General features: G+C 42.5%; 1 protein-coding gene across 2 annotated transcripts; it reads right to left on the minus strand.

The window, feature by feature from the left end:
* Window positions 1-296: 296 nt before the first annotated feature.
* On the minus strand, window positions 297-27,796 carry LOC120534526 (NACHT, LRR and PYD domains-containing protein 3-like). 2 transcript variants are annotated; one of them, XM_039762128.1, is made up of 5 exons: window positions 27,759-27,796; window positions 7,396-7,568; window positions 4,951-5,124; window positions 2,020-2,193; window positions 297-531 (listed from the first exon to the last, which is right to left on the minus strand). In XM_039762128.1, the coding sequence occupies exons 2-5, from the start codon at window positions 7,557-7,559 to the stop codon at window positions 432-434; spliced, it is 612 nt and encodes a 203-aa protein (XP_039618062.1). In that variant the 5' UTR covers window positions 7,560-7,568; window positions 27,759-27,796; the 3' UTR covers window positions 297-431. The 2 variants fall into 2 exon arrangements, with proteins under 2 accessions (XP_039618062.1, XP_039618061.1); XM_039762127.1 differs by lacking the exon at window positions 27,759-27,796 and adding an exon at window positions 19,155-19,183.

Here is a 27,796-nt window from a genome sequence, read left to right on the forward strand (position 1 = left end):
CAGGTTTATGAGGTTTCTACTCAGAGGACCATCAGCTTGACCTGTGGTGACCCGGTGCCTGTCCAGAATTTGTCACCAATGCCAGGATTGGCCTCACTCTCCATCACCCTACAACTGGTCTGCCCACCCTGTTTGCTCCTGCTGCTCTCCTCAGTGGGCTTTGTGACCCCCGCTGGTTTCAGAGGACAATTCTCAATGTGGTTCTTTGACTGGTGTTACTCAGGGGTCTCTGTTCTGAACTTTAGTGACAAGTTCAGGGTGACAGGGTAGAGAAACACAAATGAGTTCTCACAGGCTGAGAAGAACACATGGACAGTTTATTAAATGTGGTGGAGAGCTGAGAAGATTATAAAAGAATAAAGAAAAGAATTCAGGGAGAGTGGACAGGGGGCACCGTCACTGGGGTCACTTGATCAGCATGTGCAGTCTTCTCATGTGTAGATATACGTCTGCCGTCCAGTCCTGTTCAACTCCTCCTCTAGTGACCTCAGGTTCTTCTTCTCACTCTCACTGATCTCATTATCAAACAGCCTGTGAAGGACACAAGTGTGAGTTACAAACATAAGACCTCACACACTGCACTATCACAGTGACACACAAACTCAGGTCAACTTTCCAAAATTCTCCTCAGTGTCCCTAAGTCACATGACATGTTTGTCACCCTGCTCGTCACTCAGTTCACTGTCCAGTCAGGTCACCGTCCTCTGAAGGCCTTTTGGCTTCATCTTATCTCAGTGAAGGTGTTCTGGTCCTCCGTGGCTCCTGCTGACCGTTTTATGTATTTTTTTTTATTCTCCTTCATTGTTTTCCATTGTTTTTATAACATTGTTCTGTTCATTTATTATTTGTTTAATTCTGTATTATCTGTTATTTTTATTCTATTCACTTATTATTGAGTATCTCTGTGAGTGTCTTGCACTTCTCTCACATTCTTTGTATTTTGTGGTTTGATCCCAAGACGCAGGACCACCTGCCCCCCAACTCTAAAAGCTGCGGCTCATTTGACTGTGCTCTGGTGTGAGTATTTTGCTCTTTTGTTTTTAATTCTGATTATTGTCTTTGAACCTTTGGCTCTTGAGTTCAGATTCTCTCACAGTTTGTGCTTTTTAAATGTTGTTAGCTTTGGATTGCCTTTAGAAACCCCTTTGGCTCTTTTGTTAATAAACCTCGTCTTTTATGAAGACCACTTGTGGACTTGTCTCTGCTCCAGCTGGAGTTTTCACGGTTCTCCCTCTGGTCAGACTCACTTCACGCCTCTGCAACTCTTTTTGATTTTATTTTGAATTTAAAAGCCTGAGCTCCTTTCTGAGGCCTAGTCAGGCCTGAAGCCTCCTGTTTGCCTTGAGTGGGCCTGCCTGGGGGGTGACATTTATTAGGTGGGCTATTTTAGAGGCTTTACCCCTTTGTTATATTGTACTGTTAGAGCAATCACAACAGAAGGTGGTCTGTCCAGGTGACATGGTGTTGACCCCTCTGTGGTCACTTCCTGTGTCCTGCTCTCTTAATTAATGTTCAGTCTCTCTCTTTATTATTTTCTTTCCCACTCCTCCTCACTCTCCTGTCTTCTCTCATTTTCTGTCCTCTTGTTTCTTCTTGTTGTCCCCTCACCACCATGTCCACTGACATTGGCTCTTCTCTGTCTTGTTAGTTCCAAGTGACCCCCATAACCCTGTCCACCCTCTCCTCCTGTCCACTCTGCCTGCTGTCCTGATCCTGTCACCTCTCCTCCCTGTGTCCTTGTCCCTCTCTCTGTCCACCTTCTCTGCTATTCCTTTTCTCAGCTCATCTCACACTCCTCCTTTTTGTTGTTCTCATTCTGTCATCTCTCATTATCTTTGTTGTCCTCCCTGTCTGTCACCTCTGTCCAGCTCCACTTGTCCACTGCTCTGTGTCCTTTTCATCCCACTGCCTGTCCTTCTCCTTCCTTCAGTCAGTCCATGTTGTGTCCTGTGATCAGTCCGTCCATCACGCCGTCAGTTGTGACTTCATAACCCCACACACTTCACTCTCTTTACTCACCAAAGTGTCTTTAATTTACAGTTTGGGGTCCGCAGACCCTCACACAGCTGATGAGCTCCTGAATCTCCCAGTTTGTTGTCTTTCAGGTTCATTTCAGTCAGCTGTGAGTGTGGAGAAGAGAGGACTGAGGAGAGCGATGAGGAACATCTGGAGGTTAAACCACATGAGACCAGGCTGTTGAGATAAAGAAAGAGAAGTGAGGACATGAGGAGGGTCAGCATTTATATGAAAATGTGCTATAGACATAGATGTTATTGTTGTTTACAAACTAACAAATAACGCAAGCAATATTCATACAAAATGTAGAAAATGTTAAAATCAATGGACTTGGGTTTAAAGTATGAGAGTACACCAAAGGCCATCAGTCACCCAGATGTCACACATTGGTAAGGCATCATCTCATTTGACAAAGACAGGAGACAAATGAAAAACAAGATCAGCACAGTCACAGTGTCAGGTGACAGACATGTCAGTAGTCATCACTGTTAGTAATAATCTATATATATAATTCACGAAGTCCATGGCAAGCAAGATGCACGCAAGATAGAGCCCCGCCCACCAACAATTCACTAAGCGGCCGACCAGGGCACGCAAGAAGCAACACGCAAGACAGACCATGTGATACGCACGACAGAGCCCCGCCCACCAACAATTTGAGCGAGAGCGAAAGCATTTGCCAAGAATATTTTCATTAATCAAGAACGAAAGTCGGAGGTTCAAAGACGATCAGATACCATTGTGGTTCCGACCATAAACGATGCTGACTAGCGATCCGGCGGCATTATTCCCATGAACCGCCGGGCAGCCAACCGGGAAACCAAAGTTTGTGGGTTCCGGAAAGAGTATGGTTGCAAAGCTGAAACTTAAAGGAATTGACGGAAGGGCACCACCAGGAGTGGAGCCTGTGGCTTAATTTGACTCAACACGGGAAACCTCACCCGGCCCGGACACGGAGAAGATTGACAGATTGATAGCTTTATCTCAATTCTGTGGGTGCTGGTGCATGGCCTTTCTTAGTTGATGGAACGAATTGTCTGGTTAATTCCGAAAACGAACGAGACTCCCTCCTGTTAAATAGTTACGCGACCTGCGAGCGGTCGGCGTCCAACTTCTTAGAGGGATGCCCTTGTCACGCACGAGCGCATGGGGAGCGGCTTAAGGACCCGCCAGGCGCCGCGATCAGCCGTGCCGGGGGACAAGGGCGAAGTACTGACCTTTCTTCTTTTGTTTCCCTAGAAGGACCGAGAAGCCTGAGCTCCTTTCTGAGGCCTAGTCAGGCCTGATGCCTCCTGTTTGCCTGGGGTGACATTTGTTTGGTGGGATATTCTAGTGGCCTTACCTGTGGTATAGCGGGTCTGCGGCTTCCAATAAAAAAAGGTCGGTTTTAAATCCGTATAGCAGTGCCTTTCTCCGTGGGCGTGATTGCACGACTGTGGGGAGTTAATGAGGTGATTGGAGCGAGTCGCACCTGCATGTGTGGGTGTGGTCGTTCTCATTTGCCTCATTGGTTTCCTGCGGTGTGTGATTAAGGCACTGTGCCCATATATATATATATATATATATATATAGGTTGACACCAGAGAAGGGGGGAATGTAGAAAAGAAAAGAAAATGAAGGAGCTCGATCGAGAATGAAAAGTTGACAATGCAGGTTAAAGGTTGGGAAAAGGCAGCCTAGGTGGGATGATCTGGCCACCTATAAAGGAGACACCACAAGCTGGGGCTCTGCTAAGGAGCATTTGGCCGATGCGCTCTGGGGGCTAGTTTGCCCGACTGAAAGCAAGTGTGTGGGGTGAGCAGGAGAGGTGTTCTCCCGTTGGATCTGAGGAGCGACTACATGTGTGCAAAACATCACGGGAGGATAGCCAACCTCAACGGTCTGGCAGTGATGTCCATTTGGAGGCCAAGAGGGAGGTTGACTTAAGGAGCTCGTGGCTGTTGGGTCTCTGTTTGCCGAGAGAGTAATGGGGAGCCGGGGATAGAGTGATGGGCCGGAGAATAACAAGGGAGTGAGAGACTGCATTTTTAACTTCTGCATTTTTAACCTCTGATTTTAAAGAATGTATTTATTGATGGTTTTCAACCCCACTGGACACTTGTTTTATGAATTTATTTATTTATTGGAACTTGTTGCACTACACTTTTTGTTTTTGATTGTTTTAAATAAAAACACTTTATCACTTTTCGGAATATATCCCCTGGCTTTGAGAGATTTGTCCCCATTTGTCAGCTCATCTTGGTGACATTATCGATGATGTTGAGTTCAGGACCCCCATCAGGATGTTGGGAGCCTGAAGAGAACCCGCATTGTCACATTACCCCTTTGTTATGTTGTGCTGTTATAGCAATCACAACAGACAGTGGTCTGTCCAGGTAACGTGGTGTTGACCCCTCTGTGGTCACTTCCTGTGTCCTGCTCTCTTAATTAATATTCAGTCTCTATTATTTTCTTTCCCACTCCTCCTCACTCTCCTGTCTTCTCTCATTTTCTGTCCTCTTGTTTCTTCTTGTTGTCCCCTCACCACCCTGTCCACTGACATTGGCTTTTCTCTGTCTTGTTAGTTCCAAGTGACCCCCATAACCCTGTCCACCCTCTCCTCCTGTCCACTCTGCCTGCTGTCCTGATCCTGTCACCTCTCCTCCCTGTGTCCTTGTCCCTCTGTCTGTCCACCTTTTCTGCTCTTCCTTTTCTCAGCTCATCTCACATTCCTCCTCTTTGTTGTTCTCCTTCTTTCATTTCTCATTATCTTTGTTGTCCTCCCTGTCTGTCACCTCCATCCAACTCCACTTGTCCACTGCTCTTTGTCCTTCTCGTCCCACTGCCTGTCCTTCTCCTTCCTTCAGTCAGTCCATGTGGTGTCTTGTGATCAGTCTGTCCATCACCCGTCAGTTGTGACTTCATAACCCCACACACCTCACCCTGTTTACTCACCTCAGTGTCTTTAATTTACAGTTTGGGGTCTGCAGACCCTCACACAGCTGATGAGCTCCTGAATCTCCCAGTTTGTTGAAGTTCAGGTGCAGGTCAGTCAGCTGTAAGTGTGGAGAAGACAGGATTGAGGAGAGAGATGAGGAACATTCTGAGCTGAGATCACATGAGTGCAGGCTGTGGAGATAAAGAAAGAGAAGTGATGACATGAGGAGGGACAGACAGACAGACAGAAGGCCACAGATCTCAAAGGCTCAATGACTGTTGGCATTTTTACTTTTTACTGAGTCTGTTTGAACCCGAGACCACCACTGTTCTTATAAGTAAGGCACCAAACACCTGTAAGGGTCTCCTGCCTTCATGCTGTACTGACAGGTGAGGAGTCATTGAAATGGACACACAGACATTAATATTGGACCTGAACCTCTAAGAAATGAGACTGACAGTGTCCTGCGCTTTATAGGCCACATGGACTTGTATAAGGTGACAATGGGGGCGTTGGGGCGTGACAAATTGGGATTTCTTTGTGTCATTCAGGACTCAGAATGTGTGGACATTTTGTCTGAATTGTAGGACATCATGCAAAGACAACTGTTAGACATTCTGTTCACTGCAGAGCTTAACACTTGGAGGACAACAGTGACATGTGACACTTCTGTCCTCGGCCACTCAGACCTCACATACTGACCAGTGAATGCTGTCCATTCCCAGCTCTGCCCATAAGTGATTTGATCAAAATGACAGCAAAGGAAATCCGCAGCACTTTGTCATCTGACATCACAAGACATGTGGGGGTCACATGAGTGACATGTTTGTGTCGTCACAGTCTGAATTTGTCACAACAGCAGCTCATTTCTTTATGCTCTGCCTTTTCAATGATGTCTATTTTATAAAAGTCAGGATAGGCCGGTGAGCAGTAAGGGGGTGGAATAAAGATGGAGGGGCCTGAATTTTTTTTTTTGTTTTTTCCTTCTTCTTGGTCATCTGATTTTACTTTATTCTGTTACTTAGTACTGCCTGATCTCACTTTTGTTTAATATAAACATTTCTTCATCTTGTAAAGTACTTTGAGCTACACCATTTGTATGAAAATGGGCTATAGACATAAATGTTATTATTGTTTGCAAGCTTTAACAAATAACACAAGAAATATTCATACAAAATGTAGAAAATGTTAAAATCAATGGACTTGGGTTTAAATTATGAGAGTACACCAAAGGCCATCAGTCACCCAGATGTCACACATTAGTAAGGCGTCATCTCATTTGACAAAGACAGGAGACAAATGAAAAACAAGATCAGCACAGTCACAGTGTCAGGTGACAGACATATTAATAACCATTACTTTTAATAATAATAATAATAATAATGAAAATAACAGTTTTTTTCCTTCATTGTTTTCCATTGTTTTTATAACATATGTTTATGTTCATTTATTATTTGTTTAATTCTGTATTATCTGTTATTTTTATTCTGATTCATTATTATTTTGTATCTCTGTGTGTGTCTTGCTTCTCTCTTGTTTCTTGTATTTTGTTGTTAGACCCCAAGATGCAGGACCACCTGCCCCCCAACTCTCTAAAGGCTGTGGCTCATTTGACTGTGCTCTGGTGATTGGTGGTCTTTGTGAGTATTTTTCTTTTATGAAGACCACTTGTGGACTTGTCTCTGCTCCAGCTGGAGTTTTCACGGTTCTCCCTCTGGTCAGACTCACTTCACGCCTCTGAGACTCTTTTTGATTTTATTTTGATTTAAAAGCCTGAGCTCCTTTCTGAGGCCTAGTCAGGCCTGAAGCCTCCTGTTTGCCTGGGGTGGGCCTGCCTGGGGTGACATTTGTTTGGTGGGCTATTCTAGAGGCCTCACCCCTTTGTTATATTGTACTGCTAGAGCAATTACAGCAGAAGGTGGTCTGTCCAGGTGACATGGTGTTGACCCCTCTGTCGTCACTTCCTGTGTCCTGCTCTCTTAATTAATCTTTAGTCTCTCTTTTTTATTTTCTTTCCCACTCCTCCTCACTCTCATGTCTTCTCTCATTTTCTGTCCTCTTGTTTCTTCTTGTTGTCCCCTCACCACCCTGTCCACTGACATTGGCTCTTCTCTGTCTTGTTATTTCCAAGTGACCCCCATAACCCTGTCCACCCTCTCCTCCTGTCCACTCTGCCTGCTGTCCTGATCCTGTCACCTCTCCTCCCTGTGTCCTTGTCCCTCTGTTTGTCTACCTTTTCTGCTCTTCCTTTTCTCAGCTCATCTCACACTCCTCCTCTTTGTTGTCCTCCCTGTCTGTCACCTCTGTCCAGCTCCACTTGTCCACTGCTCTTTGTTCTTCTCGTCCCACTGCCTGTCCTTCTCCTTCCTTCGGTCAGTCCATGTGGTGTACTGTGATCAGTCTGTCCATCAGGTGGTCAGCTGTGACTTCATAACCCCACACACCTCACCCTGTTTACTCACCTCAGTATCTTTAATTTAGAGTTTGGGGTCTGCAGACCCTCACACAGCTGATGAGCTCCTGAATCTCCCAGTTTGTTTCCGTTCAGGTTCAGTTTAGTCAGCTGTGAGTGTGGAGAAGAGAGGACTGAGGAGAGAGATGAGGAACATTGGAGGTGAGACCACATGAGCGCAGGCTGTGGAGATAAAGAAAGAGAAGTGAGGACATGAGGAGGGACAGACAGACAGACAGACAGAAGGCCACAGAGCTCAAAGGCTCAATGACTGCTGGTATTTTTACTTTTTACTAAGCCTGTTTGAACCTGAGACCACCGCTGTTCTTATAAGTAAGGCACCAAACACCTGAGAGGGTCTCCTGCCCGCATTTTTTACTGACAGGTGAGAAGGACACGGAAACGGACACACAGACATTAATTTTGGACATGAGCCTCAAAAAAATGAGACTGAGAGTGTCCTGCACTTGAGAGGCCACATGGAGTTGTAGAAGGTGACAATGGGGTGACAAAGTGGGAATTCTTTGTGTCATTCAGGACTCAGTATGTGTAGACATTTTCTCTGATTTGTAGGACATCATGTAAAGACAACTGTTAGACATTCTGATCACTGCAGAGTTTAACACTCCGCTGTTTGTCCTGATGGACTCTCCTCATGTCACAGTAATTAGATGATGACGATGACACTCTGTTGGTTTAAAAGGACAAACACTGGGCCTGACATTAGGGGCGATGACATAATGGACATGGAGGACAAGACTGACATGTGACACTTCTGTCCTTGGGCACTCAGACCTCACATACTGACCGGTGACATTGACCAGCTGACCTTTGTCCACTAAACACTTCAGTGGTGCTAAGCTCAGTTTTTTTTATTTCTTCTACTAATTTGTAATAAAGCAGGAGGACAAGCTTCAAATGGACTGTCAGCGTCACAAAGTCCAGTCCAGTGGGCACAGAGGTGGTCTGAGTGGACTGTGAAGAGACCCCCATGACTGCTGACCACTGCTGTCCATTCCCAGCTCTGCCTCATAAGTGATTTGATCAAAATGACAGCAAAGGAAATCGGCAGCACTTTATCAGCTGACTTCACTGGACATGTGGGGTTCACATGAGTGACATGTTTGTGTCATCACAGTTTGAATTTGTCACAACAGCAGCTCATTTCTTTACGTCCTGCGTTTTCAGTGACGTCTGTTTATAAATGCCAGGACAGGCTCGTGGACAATAAGAGGGTGGAATAAAGATGGTGAGGTCTTTACAAGCTTTTATTAATAGTATCAGAAATATTCCTACAAAATGTTAAAAATGTGAAAATCAATGGACTCGAGTTAAAATTATGAGTTTACAGCAAAAGCCATCAGTCACACAGATGTCACACATTGGTAAGTCGTCATCTCATTTTACAAAGACAGGAGACAAATAAAGAACGAGATCAGCACAGTCACAGTGTCAGGTGCCAGACATAATATTTCTATTACTGGTGGTCTTGTGATCGGGGACTAAATGTTTTCACCTCCCACTCACTTTTGTTCCAGGACATCTTATAAGACATCTGAGTGTCTGCCAAGTCACCATCAGCCAAACCTGCAGGTCCCCAAGTCCTCTGCTCTGCTCAGCTCTGCCCTCTGGTGGTGATGCCCTGTCACTGCTCTCCTATTTATTTCCAATTCTCAGTTCTCCTCCTTTTTCTTCTCCTCTTCACATTCAAGTCCTGAGTTAAGTCAGGCAAGTTTTGAGTCAAGTCTTAAATTTCAAGTCCCAAAAAAGTCATAATGTGTTTTACACCAAATTTACATTTGCTATTTTGTTAAATTTACAGGAATCATTTATTACATTTATTTGTTATATCTGCAAACTATCTACTACTACAACAAACATACAATAGTCCGTCTTGAGAGGTGCTGCTATTTCTCTAAGATTATAAATAACAATGCTAGTAATCCCAGAGTCTTATTCTCTACAATTGATTATCTGCTAAACTGGGATCACTCAATGGAATGTCTCCAGAAAACGTCCAGTGAAACTTGTGAGGTTTTTGCTGTATTTTTTAATTACAAAATAAATGGTATGATAAATAATATAGTACACTTCCCCAATACTGATCCTCTTAAACCCCGGTACTCCATTATAAACAAATTCAATTCTTTCACCAGGATAGATTTACCTGATTTATATAAGATAATTTCTCAACTGAGACCCTCCTCCTGCATACTTGACCCAATACCAACAAGTTTTTTCAAAGGAGTATCTGATTTGTTAACTGAGAGTATTCTTGACATAGTAAACTCATTAGATATGGGGGTCTTCCCAGACTGTATTGGTTCCCAGCCCCAATGTCTTATTTGTGTTTCTTAATAGATGAGTAGTAATTTTATATTCTGAATAAGGAGAATTCAGAAATCTTAGTGATTGGTGAAAATGGACATTAGAAATAAACTTGATTCATTAGAATTAAAAGTCAAGGCAGAGGTAAAGAATTTTAGGGTAATTTTAAATCACATATTAATGAGAATACTAAGACAGCATTTTTAATCATATGAAATATAACAAAAGTTAGACCTCGTATAACATTGTGAGATGCTGAGAAATTAGTTCACGCTTTTGTTGTCATTCGACTAGATTACTGTAACGCACTTCTCTCAGGACCACCCAAAAAAGACATCAATCGATTGCAACGAGTACAGAATGGAGCGGCCAGAATCTTAACTAGGAAAAGAACATCTGAGCACATTACACCAGTTTTGATGTCACTACATTGGTTACTTGTGCCATTTAGAATTGACTTTAAAATACTGCTGATGGTTTACAAAGTCTTAAATAATCTGCTCCATCCTACATTTTAAAATTCCTGTCACCTTACACTCCTAATCGTAACCTTAGATCTTCAAATAAGTGTCTGCTTAGAGCTAAACTTAAAAGAAGTGCTGAGGCGGCCTTCTGCTGTTAGTCAACTAAAATCTGGAATAGCTGACTGACAGAAATTCACCAGCCTAATACAGTGGAGCACTTTAAAAAAAACTTCTAAAAACTCACTTGTTTTAGCAAGGCTTTTTCATAGCTTCATTTTAATTTAATCCTGATATTATGTCTATACATTGAATTATCATTATCATTCATGGTGGCTCCACAATCCGTACTAATCCCTACTTTCTCTTCTGTTCTCTTTCCAGTTTTCTGTGGTGGTGATCTGTGCCACTACCACCTGATCAATGGATTGAAGGCCTGAGGTCCACATGACCGTCATTATCTAATTCTGGATACCTGAGGACTGCTTGAGATCATTGATGTTAGGTAGAATGCCAAGAGGGAGCTGGGTGGTCTCGTGGCCTCAGAACCCCTGCAGATTTTATTTTTCTTCTCCAGCCATCTGGAGTTGTTTTTTGTTTGTTCTGTCCTCCCTGGCCATCAGACCTTACTTTTATTCTGTGTTAAGTAGTATTGCCTAATTTTATTTTTATATTTTGTCTTTTTCTTCCTCTTTCTTCATCCTGTAAAGCTCTTTCAGCTACATCATTAGTATGAAAATATGCTCTAGAAATAACAGATAGTTGATACAACAACAATATTTAAGACAAGCATGAACAAAAATGAAGTGCAAATACAGAAGTAATGAGAAACAATTCTCAAAGTGCCACTGAATGCAACAATGCAAACAAATGAGCAGGCCAGTTCTATGTATTGTCACACATGTGTGCCCACCTGGAGATGACCTTCCTGTCTCTGTGAGGTAAGTGATACCACTCTGAGACGAGAGGGGGCGCTCACACTGACTGTCTCTCCTTATCCACCTGCAGCTTTGAGAAGAAACCAAATGAGGGGAACTGACTCAGCCGTAGTGCCCAGAGCTGCCCCTGTCCTTCTGGGTGGGACTCTTGAAAAGCTGCCAGCGCCCCAGTAGATGGAGTCTGCTGTTGGACCCGGAAACTCGACATGAAGAAAGTGCCATTGTGTTCACACAACTGCAAAGTGAATTTGTCTATTTGGTTGAAAAGTTGTTTTTGGGGCTATCGTGTCCAGTTTTGTTTCATCTCACTTCATTAAATTGGGATCCACAGTTGGTGCCCAAACATTTTAAAGTAACTTGTGCAGATCTGTCCTCCAGTCACCATATAAGTAGACCAGTATTGTCTGTTTGAATTACATGTATTGTCCTTAATGATGTCCATTATATCTCTTTACTTCTGCATTTGTCTATCACTTTCTATATAGTTTATTATAACTGTATACTTTTCTGAGGTTGGTTGGCACCCTGCCCAGGATTGGTTCCTGCCTTGTGCCCTGTGTTGGCTGGGATTGGCTCCGCAGACCCCGTGACCCTGTATTTTCAGCGGGTTAGAAAATGGATGGATGGATGTATACTTTTACCTATAATTAGTTGTCTTCATCATCATTTCAAAATTGTTTTCTTTCTTCCATGTTTTATTATTTCTTTATATTTCTATGTATTTGGTTTTGATAATTCATTTATATTATATACAGGGGCAGATCTACTATGAAAATAATGAAGTTTAACCTTCAGGGCACAGATACACGTACTGTATGATACGGGGGTTTAAAACATTATAATAACAATTAAATAGTGGCATTAAAAACAAAATATTACTTAAAATTAAAATTAATCTTGTTGCTGATTGTGAAGGGGAAATTAGAAACACTGGATGCACAAACCAGTGTATTTCTTCGTGTCGGTCCCAAGCCCAGATAAATGGGGAGGGTTACATCAGGAAGGGCATCCAGTGTAAAATATTTCCAAATCAATATGCGGAAAACAATAAAAATTCCCATACCGGATTGGTCAAACCCCAGGTTAACAACGACCACCACCAGTACTGTTAGCCAACAGGGTGCTGGCAGAAATTGGGCTACTGTTGGCCGAAGAAGAAGGAGAGGAAGAGGGGGGAAGTTGTGTCCGGAGGGAGGAGGAGAGGAGGAAGGTAAAGAGAGTAGAACTGAGGGTAGGAACTTTGAATGTTGGCAGTATGACTGGTAAGGGGAGAGAGTTAGCAGATACGTAGGAGAGAAGGAAGGCTAATATATTGTGTGTGCAAGAGACTAAATGGAAGGGGAGTAAGGCCAGGTGGATCGGAGGTGGATTCAAATTCTTCTATCATGGTGTGGATGGGAGGAGAAATGGAGTAGGGGTTATTCTGAAGGAACAGTATGTCAAGAGTGTTTTGGAGGTGAAAAGAGTGTCAGACAGGGTAATGATTATGAAACTGGAAATTGTAGGTGTGATGATGAATGTTGTTAGTGTATATGCCCCTCAAGTTGGGTATGCGATGGATGAGAAAAAGTTTTTGGAGTGAGTTGGATGAAGTGATGAACATTGTACACAAGGGACAGAAAGTGGTGATTGGAGCAGATTTCAATGGACATGTTGGTGAAGGGAACAGAGGAGACGAGGAGGTGATGGGAAGGTATGGTGTCAAGTAGAGGAATGAAGAAGGTCAGAGGATAGTGGATTTTGCCCAAAAGATGAACACGGCTGTGGTGAATACGCATTTTAAGAAGAGGGAGGAACATAGGGTTACGTACAAGAGTGGAGGAAGATGCAAACAGGTAGATTGCATCATATGCAGAAGAGCTGATCTGAAGGAGATTGAAGACTGCAAAGTGGTGGAGGGGAAAGTGTAGTTAAGCAGCATAGGATGGTGGTCTGTAGGATGACGTTGGAGATTAAGAAGAGGAAGAGAGTGAGGGCAGAGTCAAGGATCAAATGGTGGAAGTTAAAAAAGGAAGACTGCAAGGTTGAGTTTAGGGAGAAGGTGAGACAGGCCCTAGGTGGTAGTGAAGAGTTACAAGATAGTTGGTAGTAGTAAGTAGTAAGGGTGACAGCAAGAAGAATGCTGGGCATGACATATGGACAGAGGAAGGAGGAAAAGGAAACTTAGTGTTGGAATAGGTAAGTACAGGAGAGTATACAGACGAAGAGGATGGCAAAGAAGAGATGAGAGATGTCAGAGAGATGCAGAAAGTAGAAAGAGTACAAGGAGATAAGGTGCAAGGTGAAGAGAGAGGTGGCAAAGACTAAAGAAAAGGCATATGATGAGTTGTATGAAAGGCTGGACACTAAGGAGGGAGAAATGGACCGGTGGGCTACAGAGAGGGACCGAGCTGGGAAAGATGTGCAGCAGGTTAGGGTAATAAAAATAAAAACATACTCACAAGCGAGGAGAGTGTGTTGAGCAGAGGGAAAGAGTACTTTGAAAGGCTGATAAATGAAGAGAACGAGAGAGAGAAGAGGTTGGATGATAGTGAATCAGGAAGTGCAATGGAGTAACAAGGAGGAAGTAAGGACAGCTATAAAGAGGATGAAAAATGGAAGGGGTGTTGGTCCAGATGACATACCTGTGGAAGCATGGACACATTTAGGAGAGATGGAAGTGGAGTTTTTTTGCCATATTTTTTAATGGAATCTTGGAAAGTGAGAGGATGCCTGAGGAGTGGAGAAGAAGTGTACTGGTGCCGATATTTAAGAATAAGGGGGATATGCAGGACTGTAGCAACTACAGGGGGATAAAATTGATGAGCCACAGCATAAAGTTATGGGAAAGAGTAGTGGAAGCTAGGTTAAGAAGTGAGGTGATGATTAGTGAGGAGCAGGATCGTTTCATGCCAAGAAAGAGCACCACAGATGCAATGTTTGCTCTGAGGATGTTGATGGAGAAGTTTAGAGAAGGCCAGAAGGAGTTGCATTGTGTCTTTGTGACCTGGAGAAAGCATATGACAGGGGACCTCAAGAGTAGCTGTGGTATTGTATGAGGAAGTTGGGAGTGGCAGAGAAGTACATAACAGTTGTACAGGAAATGTATGAGGGAAGTGTGACAGTGGTGAAGTCTGCGGTAGGAGTGACAGATGCATTCAATGTGGAGGTTGGATTACAACGGGGATCGGCTCTGAGCCCTTTCTTATTTGCAATGGTGATAAACAGGTTGACTGACAAGATTAGACAGGAGTCCCCGTGGACTATGATGTTTGCTGATGACATTCTGATCTGTAGCAATAGTACAGAGCAGGTTGAGGAGACCCTGGAGAGGTGGAGATATGCTCTAGAGAGGAGAGGAATGAAGGTCAGTAGGAACAAGACAGAATACATGTGTGTGAATGAGAGGGAGGTCAGTGGAATGGTGAGGATGCAGGGAGTAGAGCTGGCGAAGGTGGATGAGTTTAAATATGTGGAGAAGAGTTTCAGGAGTAATTTGTGACAGACGGGTATCAGCAAGAGTGAAAGGGAAAGTCTACAGGACGGTAGTGAGACCAGCTATGTTATATGGGTTGGAGATGGTGGCACTGACCAGAAAGCAGGAGACAGAGTTGGATGTGGCAAGGTGGAGTTAAAGATGCTAAGATTTGCATTGGGTGTGATGAGGATGGATAGGATTAGAAATGAGGACATTAGAGGGACAGTTCAAGTTGGACAGTTGGGAGACAAAGTCAGAGAACCGAGATTGTGTTGGTTTGGACATGTGCAGAGGAGAGATGTTGAGTATATTGGGTGAAGGATGCTAATGGTAGAGCTGGCAGGCAAGAGAAAAAGAGGAAGGCCTAAGAGAAGGTTTATGGATGTGGTGAGAGAGGTAATGCAGGTGATGGGTGTAACAGAACAAGATACAGATGACATAAAGAACAAGATGATCTGCTGTGGCAACCCCTAACAAGAAGAAGAAGATTGCTAAGAAGAAGAAGAAGATTGTGAAGAGGCCTATATAAAAGTTCAAGCTCCAGGGACCCAAAAATATATGCTTTATATATTCTTTTTAGTTGTATTATTTTTATTTGTAGTTATATTAAATTATCTCTCTTTACATATTAATATGTTAGAAGTGTGTGTTTGTATGTAATATTTACCTTTTTTATTAATTTTATTGTAATCATTCCATACAAATAGATAATTTTTTACAAAAATAGGATTGAAAACAAACCAAACCCCGAGGTAGGTGGGAGATGAGGAAAATGGGGCAGGTTCTATTTAACAAAGTTTCTAATATGAAGATAGTGAAACAAATGTGTTTCTGGAAAGTTAAATTTGGAGTGTAATTGTTCATAGGATGCAAAGACATTGTCTATGTACAGATCTCTAAGTGATTTAATCCCAAATGGTTTCCAGACATTACAAACTGCATATGTTTGGGATAAATAAAGTATCTATCTATCTTTGTTTGAGAGGGTGGAAAAAGGTGGTTCTCGTGCAGAGGTGTCACAGATAAATGATTCTCCATCTTAAAATGCTTCCTACATTGGTTCCATATTCTGAGTGAGTGAAGCACAATTGGGTTGTTAGTATATTGGTGATAACTTTCATTTATTAGGACAGAAAGCAGGGAATATAAAGAAGTACTGCAGGATTTTATTTCTATTGCGGACCAAGCCTGCGTATGTTCATCTATTTGTATCCATGTCCAGCTTTTAATAGCTTGCATTTTTGCTGCCCAGTAATAAAACTGAAATAGGTAGAGCCATGCAACCTTCTGTCTTATGCCTTTGTAGGGTCGCTCTTTGTATTCGTGGATGTTTTAAATTCAAAATAAATGAGGTTATGGTTGAATCTAATTGCTTAAAAAAGGATTTACTGATGTATATTGGAATGATTTGAAATAAAAAAGAGAAGCTTAGGAAGGATTTTCATCTTAACAACGTTAATTCTTCCAGCTAAAGTGAGATGAAGGGTTGACCATCTATGCAGGTGTTTAAACTGATCTGCGATGAAAAAAGGGAATGTGTCCAATCTAGGTTTGTATGCTTGAGAATTCACTGAAAAGAGAACACTTTTAGTCAAATTAATTCTGAGACCAGAGATCTTTTGAAATTCTGTGAGTGCTGTTAGGACTGCAGGCACAGTATTTTGTGGATCTGATATATACAGTACCATATCATCTGCATATAGAGAAATTTTCTGTTCAAGTAGTTCTCTGATAATCCCCTTTATCACATAAGCGTTTCGACAGTGAACTGCCAGTGGCTCAAAGGCAATTGCAAAAAGTAGTGCTGACAGGGGGCATCCTTGTCTGGTACTACGTTCTAGTTTAAAGTAGTCTGAATTAGTATTGTTAATACAAACTGAAGCTTCTGGATTGCTACACAGTAGTTTGATCCATGCACAAATGTTCGGGGCAAACCCAAATTTCTACAATTTAGTGAAAAGGTAGTTCCATTCAACCATATCAAATGCTTTTTCTGCATCCAATGATTATAATATCTCTGGGGTGTTTGACATTGTGGGTGAATATATTACATTAAACAGGCATCGAAGATTGGAAGCTAACTGTCAGCCTTTAATAAATCTAGTTTGATCTTGTGATATTACCGAAGGCAGCACGTTTTTCATTCTTCTAGCTAGGACTTTGGGGAGTATCTTAACATCAGGGCCTGCTGCTTTCCCACTCTGAAGTGACTTTATAGCATCTAGTAATTCTGATACTGACAGAGGTTTATCCAATTCCTCTGCACTAAGGGTATCTATTTGTGGTATCTGTAATGCATGCAGAAATGTATTAGATTGTGTGCTGTTTTCTTTAAACTCAGTAGAATATAAGGATTTATAATAGTCTCTAAATGTGTGCATTATATTTTTATGGGATTGCATTGTGAACTTCTTGCTTGTGGATTTGTTGAGCTAAGAGCTTATTAGCTTTCTCTCCGTGTTCACAGTAATGATGTCTTGATTTAAAAATGAGTTGTTCAGTTTCTTTAGTTGTTAAGAGGATAAGCTCTGAATGCAGAGCCTGCCTTTTCCTATGTAGAGCCTCACTAGGACATCTGGCATGTTCTTGATCTATTTTAGTAATTTCGCTGGTTAGCTTCGATACCTGCTTGGTTTGCAATGTGTTTCTGTGGGAAAGATATGAGATAATCTGTCCTCTTAAGGAGGCCTTCAGGGTTTCCCAGAGTATTCCTACCGAGACCTCTGAGGATGTATTTGTCTTTAGAAAAAAAATGATTTGTTTGGATATAATTTCTGTACAGTTCTCATCTGCTGAAAAAAGTGGGATAAGACGCCATCTGCAAGATGAGTATGTGGGGCATAATGATTTTAGCTCCAAGATCAAAGAGGCATGGTTGGAAATAACAATAGTGTTGTACTTGCAAGATTTAATCGTAGGCAAGAAATTATTATCTATAAAGAAATAACCAATTCTTCAGTAGCAATGATGCACCGGTGTGTAGAACGAATATGTTCTTGCGTTTGGGTTAAGAAATCTCCAGGGGTCTGATAAGTTGTGGTCAGTTACAAACTGTGTGATTGTCTTTGCAGTGTTAGATGTCCTCACCCCTATGACAGGAGACCTATCTAAGTCTGGATTTAAAACACAATTAAAGTCCCCAGCCATTATAAAGTTATGAGTGTTCTAATTGGGAATGGGTGCAAATACATTTTGGATGATGTCCCTGTCATTTACATTGGGTGCGTAGATATTTATCAAAATCACTTTACGGCTAAATAAATTACCCATGATAATAACATATCACCTTTCAGGATCAGATACTACATCTGATACTACAAATGAGATTGTTCTATTTATAAGAATTCCTAGACCTGTTAGGTTTGATAATAACTTTCTTTCTCTGTAATTCATGATTGAGACCTTTAATATTCCACCTCATAAAATTAACTGTTTGGTCATGAAGACATTACTTCTGAACTTTTGCTGACATTTTTGTAGTCTTAATTTAAGATAGTACATTATTACATAAGATAGCTTTGACCTTAATTTCCCATTTTTCCGGGAGTTACTGCCATGAAGCCTATTGTTACATTAGCTCTTGCAATTATAAGGATTAAAAGGGTAGATTCAAAATAGATTGCTCTCGTTCTCTTCCCAATAGCCTCCGCCCAGCCCCCCGACCCCATTTGGCCTTCCCACATTAGACTAGACCAGTGGTGGGCAAAGTCATTCCTGGAGGGCCGCAGTGGCTGCGGTTTTTTGTTTCAACCCAGTTGCTTAATTAGAAAACAATCCTTGCCAATAATACAATTTCATGGCTTGTTAGTGCTTTAACTCTGCTATATCAAGTCATTCTCATATCCTAGATTTTTTTTCCATTCTAAGAATATCATCCAAATACTTTGAAGTGTAAAACAAATGGGTAACTCTTAACCCTTCACTTTTTTTTCTTCTCTTTCCTTCCAAGCATTTAATTAAACCAAATAGTGCATGATAAATACACACAGGTGTAAAAGGGGAACAAGTAAAATGGATAACTGCTGGTTTCTTTTGTCATTTGCATCTTTTGGCTAATAAGGAGCAATTAAAAACCAAGAATGCAGCTGTTTAAGACTTAAATAAGCAATAAGGGTTCAAAATCTTAATGAGGGAAATGAAGCAGAAGTGTTTCTAGAGTAATAAGTGCTTCTTATTAAGCAATTAGGTTGGAACAAAAACCTGCAGCCACTGTGGCCCTCCAGGAATGACTTTGCCCACCCCTGGACTAGACCTCACTTCACAAAGCCCCAATCCTCTGACATACCTAGAGAGAAAGCACTTCCAAAACATAAGAAGCCCCCTGCAGCGGTGTATGAGGAATAAAACTGAGATATCTATTGCCAATACAGTTTAAATACTATTAGCATAAAATATAATCTTTAGCAGTCTTGAAATAGTAAGAAACCAAGGGTATGATGTTAAACAGTCTCTTTTAGAATAGTATTAAAAAAGAAAAATGTTATTAATTTAATTTCTTCCACACATACACATATACGTGTATAATTGTAATTAAAACATAAACAGAAAGTGGCAGAGAAGGGAAAAGGATGTATAATTACGGTACCCGTATCATTGCAAGTGGATCACACAGCAGGTAATATCTTCTTGCCATGCCATGACAGGATGCAACTCACGATCGTATTTCAAAAAAACATCAGGATCAGCTTTCTTAACTCCTTTTCTGTTTCCTCCGTAGTGGTGAAGGTGTGATGCTTGTCTTGAATATCCACTTTCAGTTTGGCAGGATACAAGAGGCTGTATCTGATATCGGCTTTCCGTAAGCACTGTTTAATGTTGTAAAAAGTGGCACGTTTAGTAGCTGTTGAGGGTGAGAAATCTGGGAAAATATGAATGTGGTTATTTTCAAATATATTCTCTTGTTTCTGTCTGAGAAGTGACATTACATTAAATTTAGATTGTAATCTCTTGAAGCACACAAGAGTCCTACGTTTAGAGGTATTTGATCCCCGTATGCGATAAGCTGCTTCTATCTCGGTGTCTGATTTAAAGTCCTCTCCAATTATTTTTGAGTATAGTTCCGCTATGAATTTCACTGGGTTTGGACTTTCACGATTCTCAGGTAGACCTTCGATTGTAATATTATTCTTTCTGCATCCATCTTCAGAGCTGCAAGTCTGTCTCCAAGATTTTGCATACGGAATTCACAGCTGTTGCTTTTCCATCGGCGGTAGATACCAGATGTTTGGCTGCTTTAATTTTAGTCATGAATGTCTGCTTAACGTCTTCCAGCTGATCGCCAAGTGCTCTCAGTTTAGACGCATTTTCCTAAATGTGTTCCTCAATTTTTTCCAGCATACCTTTAAAGGCTGCATCAAAGTGATTATATACACGTTTCTCCAAGCCTTTATTATCCTGCCGCATCTTCACACTTGTCAAACCATTTTTTCTTTCTTTATGTCTTAATATATATTCTTTATATCTTTCTGAATGTCTTTCTTGAGCTCATGTATGGCCGTGGCCATTTTAGCGATCATTAACTTCAGTTTGGACAGCTCGTTTCGGCTTTCGTGCTCCGCAGGTGAAGTGGCAATCCATATTACAGCCATTGCTTCCGCTCGCGAAGAATAGATGACAGCGCGGACTGCAAGGCCATTTCCAGTTTCAAGTGATCTTCTGGAATTGAAGAGCTATCATGACCTGCATCATTTACATATTCGCTTCCATTTTCACTCTTGACCGGACACGATGCAGAGGAGCGGGGTCCTGGAAAGTCTGTGCTTTCGTCTGCCTGTTCCAGGTCAGTTTCTGAAAGGCCGTAATTAAAAAAACTTGGACTTGATGATTGTCTCTATTGCCAAATTTCCCACTGAGTTTGGGGTGTCTGACGGAGACGCGGCTAACCAACAACATTCCTGATGCAAATTTGAATGTTCTGGGGTCACAATCAATAGGAGAAGACATGGACGCTAAATGGTGTGGCAAAAGCAAAGGTGGGGGACTTGTAGTATTTATTAATATCAGATGGAGTAACCCAGGACATGTAACAGTTAAGAAAACAATCTGCTGTAGGGACATTAAATTGTAAACGGTGGGTGTTCATACATAATACATGCCCAGGGAGTTTTCTCATGCTATCGTAGTCACTGTTTATGTCATCCGCCATGTAACGTCATTCTCTTAATCACTGTGAGACTTCAGATGCAACACCCTGAATATTTCATTTCCATTTCTGGTGATTTCAATCATACAACACTGGACTTAACTCTGACTTCCTTCTTTGAGTATGTTGATTGTACCACCAGAAAGAACAGGACAATTGACCTTCTGCATGCAAACGTGAGAGATGCTTACCAATGCGACTCCCCTCTCCCCAGTGGTAAATCTGACCCCAATGTGGTATACCTACAGCCTCAGTACAAGCCTCAGATTCAAAGACAACCCACAACTAAACGCTCCTTTAGAAAAAAGATAAAAATGCTCTTAGGGACTGTGTTGAATCAACGATTAGAGTGTTCTGAAGGAACCACATGGAGAAGACATTAAGAGGATTACAAACTGAGTGGCAGAGTACTTGAGAACTTCAGTATTGGCAACACTATTACTCCTGTTAAAACTATAAATTGCTTTGCTAAGGTGCCCAAGGGCTAATAATAAGCCCTGGATTACCAGTGATGTTAAGGACTTTCTTACAAGAAGAACAGAATTTTCAAAAACAAGGAGCAGGCAGAGCTGAGGAATGTACAGAAGGAACTTAAGGTTCAACTAATGGAGGCTAAGGAGTCCTACAGGAAGAAGGAAGAGCATAAGCTGCAGCAAAATAACATCAGGGAGTTGAGGGATGGTATGAAGACCATCACAGTTTATAAGCAAAGGAACTGCTGTATAGGAGAGGACCATGTGGAGCTACTCACCCACCCCATCCCATCCCTCTACCAGCATGGCAGCACATCAGAATGAGCCAACAGCCCCCCTGCTTCTCCTCCCCGTTTCTCACACCATCACTGCTGATGAGGTTAGAGGAAAACTGAGATGGCTGCATCCCAGGAAGACAGCTGGCCCAGATAAGGTGTGCCCAAGACTTCTGAGGCCTGTGCTGCTGAACTGGCAGAACCCCTTCAGCAGATCTTCAGCCTGAGCCTGTGACTGGGGAGGGTCTCCACACTGTGGAAAACTTCATGTCTCATCCTGATTCCCAAGAAAGTAGCATCTAGTGAACTGAATAACTTCAAGCCTATGGCCTTAACATCCCATATCATGAAGACCACTACTTCTTTATTTCCTTAGACCACAGGTGATTCACACACTAGACCTATATACAGTGCATCCAGAAAGTATTCACAGCGCATCACTTTTTCCACATTTTGTAATGTTACAGCCACATTCCAAAATGGATTAATTAAATTTAAAATTTTTTTCCTCAGAATTCTACACACAACACCCCATAATGACAACGTGAAAAAAGTTTACTTGAGATTTTTGCAAATTTATTAAAAATAAAAAAACTGAGAAAGTACATGTATATACAGTAAGTATTTACAGCCTTTGCCATGAAGCTCAAAACTGAGCTCAGGTGCATCCCGTTTCCCCTGATCATCCTTGAGATGTTTCTGCAGCTTAATTGGAGTTAACCTGTGGTAAATTCAGTTGATTGGACATGATTTGGAAAGGTACACACCTGTCTATATAAGGTCCCACAGTTGACAGTTCATTTCAGAGCACAAACCAAGCATGAAGTCAAAGGAATTGTCTGTAGACCTCCGAGACAGGATTGTCTCAAGGCACAAATCTGGAGAAGGTTACAGAAAAATTTCTGCTGCTTTGAAGATCCCAGTGAGCACAGTGGCCTCCGTCATCCGTACGTGGAAGAAGTTCGAAACCACCAGGACTCTTCCTAGAGCTGGCCGGCCATCTAAATTGAGTGATCGGGGGAGAAGGGCCTTAGTCAGGGAGGTGACCAACAACCTGATGGTCACTCTGTCAGAGCTCCAGAGGTCCTTTTTGGAGAGAGGAGAACCTTCCAGAAGGACAACCATCTCTGTAGCAATCCACCAATCAGGCCTGTATGGTAGAGTGGCCAGGTGGAAGCCACTCCTTAGTAAAAGGCACATGGCAGCCCGTCTGGAGTTTGCCAAAAGGCACCTGAAGGACTCACAGACCATGAGAAACAAAATTCTCTGGTCTGATGAGACAAAGATTGAACTCTTTGGTGTGAATGCCAGGCATCACGTTTGGAGGAAACCAGGCACCGCTCATCACCAAGAAAATATCATCCCTACAGTGAAGCATGGTGGTGGCAGCATCATGCTGTGGGGATGTTTTTCAGTGGCAGGAACTGGAAGACTAGTCAGGATAAAGGGAAAGATGACTGCAGCAATGTACAGAGATATCCTGAATGGAAACCTGCTCCAGAGTGCTCTTGACCTCAGACTGGAGCGACGGTTCATCTTTCAGCAGGACAACGACCCTAAGCACACAACCAAGATATCAAAGGAGTGGCTTCAAGACAACTCTGTGAATGTCCTTTAGTGGCCCAGCCAGAGCCCAGACTTGAATCCGATTGAACATCTCTGGAGAGATCTTAAAATGGCTGTGCACCGACGCTTCCTGTCCAACCTGATGGAGCTTGAGAGGTGCTGCAAAGAGGAATGGGCGAAACTGGCCAAGGATAGATGTGCCAAGCTTGTGGCATCATATTCAAAAAGACTTGAGGCTGGAATTGCTGCCAAAGGTGCATCGACAAAGTATTGAGCAAAGGCTGTGAATACTTATGTACATGTGATTTCTCAGTTTTTATTTTTAATAAATTTGCAAAACCTCAAGTAAACTTTTTCATGTTGTCATTATGGGGTGTTGTGTGTAGAATTCTGAGGAAAAAAATGAATTTAATCCATTTTGGAATAAGGCTGTAACATAACAAAATGTGGAAAAAGTGATGCGCTGTGAATACTTTCTGGATGCACTGCATACCTTGGAGTGCAGTTTGATGACTGGCTGGACTGGTCAGAGTACCCAAAGGCTCTGTGCAGGAAGGAGCAAAGCTGGCTCTGTTTTCTGAGGAGGCTGAGCACCTTTAACATAGGAATGTAAGAAACTCCTATAGATGTTCCATCAGTCAGTGGTTGCCAGTACTCTCTTCTACACTGTGGCGTGTAGTTAGCTTGATGACAAGAGATGCTGAGCGTATTGACAAGCTGATCAGGTGAGCAGGGTCTGTGGTTGGCATAGGTTGGCATGGAATAGGACTCTGGTGATGGTGGCAGAAAGGAGGACACTGTGCAAGCTGCTATCTGTTATGGACAATGAACATCACCCACTATACACCACCATAATTAATCAGAGGAGTTTGTTTAGTGGTAGGCTGCTATGACAGGACTGCCATACAGACAGATATAAGATATCTTTTGTCCCTTAGAGCCATTAGACTCTTTAACTCTTCCTAGCAGGCGTGGGACAGTGTTTTAGTTCTGAGCCTGATACTCCTTCTCTGCTCATAAGCTGTATTAACTGTATTAGCTATGCACCACATCTGATATCTCACTACCTGCTCAATACTGAATAACTTTTTTTTTTGTTTAAACATGTCATCCTATCAGCATGTCATCCTATCAGCATATGTCATGTCACTTTATTTTATTTTACTTTAATGTAAAATCACTTTAGTATTTGTCATTTTAATATTAGCTAAGGTGCCCAAGGGCTAATAATAAGCCCTGGATTACCAGTGATGTTAAGGGCTTTCTTACAAGAAGAACAGAATTTTCAAAAACAAGGAGCAGGCAGAGCTGAGGAGTGTACAGAAGGAACTTAAGGTTCAACTAATGGAAGCTAAGTAGTCCTACAGGAAGAAGAAAGAGCATAACCTGCAGCAAAATAACATCAGGGAGTTAAGGGATGGTATGAAGACCATCCCAGTTTTTAAGCAAAGGAGCAGCTGTATAGGAGAGGACCATGTGGAGCTACTCACCCACCCCATCCCATCCCTCTACCAGCATGGCAGCACATCAGAATGTGCCAACAGCCCCTCTGCTTCTCCTCCCCCTGTTTCTCACACCATCACTGCTGATGAGGTTAGAGGAGAACTAAGAAGGCTGTGTCCCAGGAAGACAGCTGGCCCAGATAAGGTGTGCCTAAGACTTCTGAGAGCCTGTGCTGCTGAACTGGCAGAACCCCTTCAGCAGATCTTCAGCCTGAGCCTGTGACTGTGGATGGGTCTCAACACTGTGGAAAACCTCATGTCTCATCCTGATTCCCAAGAAAGTGAAATCCAGTGAACTGAATAACTTCAAGCCTGTGGCCTTAACATCCCATATGATGAAGACCCTGGAGTGACTACTTCTTTATTTCCTTAGACCACAGGTGATTCACACACTAGACCCATATACAGTGCATCCAGAAAGTATTCACAGCGCATCACTTTTCCACATTTTGTAATGTTACAGCCTCATTCCAAAATGTATTAATTAAATTTTAAATTTTTTTCCTCAGAATTCTACACACAACACCCCATAATGACAACGTGAAAAAAGTTTACTTGAGATTTTTGCAAATTTATTAAAAATAAAAACTGAGAAAGTACATGTATATAAGTATTTACAGCCTTTGCCATGAAGCTCAAAACTGAGCTCAGGTGCATCCTGTTTCCCTGATCATCCTTGAGATGTTTCTGCAGCTTAATTGGAGTTCACCTGTGGTAAATTCAGTTGATTGGACATGATTTGGAAAGGCACACACCTGTCTATATAAGGTCCCACAGTTGACAGTTCATTTCAGAGCACAAACCAAGCATGAAGTCAAAGGAATTGTCTGTAGACCTCCGAGACAGGATTGTCTCAAGGCACAAATCTGGAGAAGGTTACAGAAAAATTTCTGCTGCTTTGAAGATCCCAGTGAGCACAGTGGCCTCCGTCATCCGTACGTGGAAGAAGTTCGAAACCACCAGGACTCTTCCTAGAGCTGGCCGGCCATCTAAATTGAGTGATCGGGGGAGAAGGGCCTTAGTCAGGGAGGTGACCAACAACCTGATGGTCACTCTGTCAGAGCTCCAGAGGTCCTTTTTGGAGAGAGGAGAACCTTCCAGAAGGACAACCATCTCTGCAGCAATCCACCAATCAGGCCTGTATGGTAGAGTGGCCAGATGGAAGCCACTCCTTAGTAAAAGGCACATGGCAGCCCGCCTGGAGTTTGCCAAAAGGCACCTGAAGGACTCACAGACCATGAGAAACAAAATTCTCTGGTCTGATGAGACAAAGATTGAACTCTTTGGTGTGAATGCCAGGCGTCACGTTTGGAGGAAACCAGGCACCGCTCATCACCAAGAAAATATCATCCCTACAGTGAAGCATAGTGGTGGCAGCATCATGCTGTGGGGATGTTTACCAGTGGCAGGAACTGGGAGACTAGTCAGGATAAAGCGAAAGATGACTGCAGCAATGTACAGAGACATCCTGGATGATGACATCCTGGGCACACAATAGGTTTCGATCTTGCCCCTTGAGTGCTGTGTGCTCACTCCTCTCATGGCCACTTCCTGACTTCCTCTCCACTCCTTCAGCTCAGCCACAATTCTGCATTTACTTTATTTCTCATTTATCCTCTGTTTCCATCTTTTGATTTTTCTCATTTTAAACTTTTTTTAATTAACTGGGGTGCAAGTGTCTAATTACAGACCCCAGAACACTAATGAGGACACTGGCTGAACCACACGTGTCTGCAGGTGTAAAGTGCGCTCCGCCAATTCACCACCAACACTCCAGGGCTGCTCTGCTCCCCACACTACCACATCCACCTCGCCCCTCTGAGTCCACCATTTTAATTTAAAAACCTGCACACAATCACTGACCCCTGACATGTGTCACCACACAGCTTTGTATTTAGTAGTAAAGAGAATCACGCAGTGACCAGAGTGACCAGTGGGGCACAGGACTAGTGTGACAGGTGTCCTTAGTGACGTCAAATTATTCACATCTCCAGTTGATCGTCCTGATTGTCAGCTGGCATTGAGGAAGACCCTGACTGACTGAAATGATAAAGAAAGGATTTGTGAGGCAGAGGGTCTGAACCTGTGATGACATCAGTGAAGTCCATGTGTGTATAAAAATATCAAAAAGGCGCTATATAATGGATTATTGAGAAAGTCATGTGACAGACTACACTGATCAGGTGCTAGAATTTTTGTTTTAAATGTCCCAGAAGAGACACAAGTGTGAGTTACAAACACAAGAGGGCGCCACTCCTCACACTGGAGTATCTCACTGACACGCCCACTGAGGTCACCTTCCCAGAATCCTCTCAGTGTCTCTGATGTCTATTGCACATGATGTGTGTGTCCACCAGTTGGTCACTAAGTCCACTGACAGATATATGTCGATGTCCTGTGTAGACCTGGGGTCATGTCTTGAAGAATGATGTCAGCCTGTTCAATCCACTTGGCTATAATGGCGGTCACTTCCTGTGTCTCCCACCTTACTGTCCACACTGCCTTCAGTCCTAATCCTCTCCTCCCTGTGACCTTCTCTTTCTGTGTATGGCTGGCTGGTCATTTCTACTGCTGCTGTCCACCGTTCCTCCTGTTCCTCTGTCTGTCCTCCTCTCTCTCCTTCTCCTTATCCTCTGCCTTGTCCTCCTCTTTTATTTGTACTTTTCTTCATTCTGTTCATCCCCTTCTCTTGTCTTTCCTTATATTTGCTATTCTATTCTCCTTGTCCTTATCTGTCACTTCAGCTCTAGCTGTCCATTCCTCTTTGTCTTCTGTCATTTTAGTTGTCTCTTCTCCTCCCACTGACTGTGTTTCTCCTCCTTATTCTATTTTAGTGATTTTTAACAAACTTTAGTGAGGACATCAGAGGAGTGTAAAGAGGAAAGTGACAATGGAGGACAGGAACAAATACAAGATTAAAATAAAGAATGGACAGCGTGGGCTTGTGGGATAAGAAATAAAACAAAAATCTTGACAGAGAGGATGAGGAGAGTGACCAGTGTGGTGGAGGGGCTCAGGGTCACAATGCTGTCTTTATGAATTGAATTATTAAAGGGAAATCTGCAGTTGTGTCACCTCACGTCCATCTGTCTGTCTGTCCATAAGGGACACTGCAGTCTGTCCTGATTAAACACAGCGTTTGTGTTGTGGAAGTGGAAAAGTCTTAGCCATAATGTGACAAGAAATAAAATTAGTGAGACACACACTGACACACACTTGTTGTTCACTTACTTCAGTTTCTCTAATTTGCAGTTTTCACTCCTCAGCCC

This window comes from Polypterus senegalus, chromosome 8 (assembly GCF_016835505.1).
Source record: "Polypterus senegalus isolate Bchr_013 chromosome 8, ASM1683550v1, whole genome shotgun sequence".
Lineage (NCBI taxonomy): Eukaryota > Metazoa > Chordata > Cladistia > Polypteriformes > Polypteridae > Polypterus > Polypterus senegalus.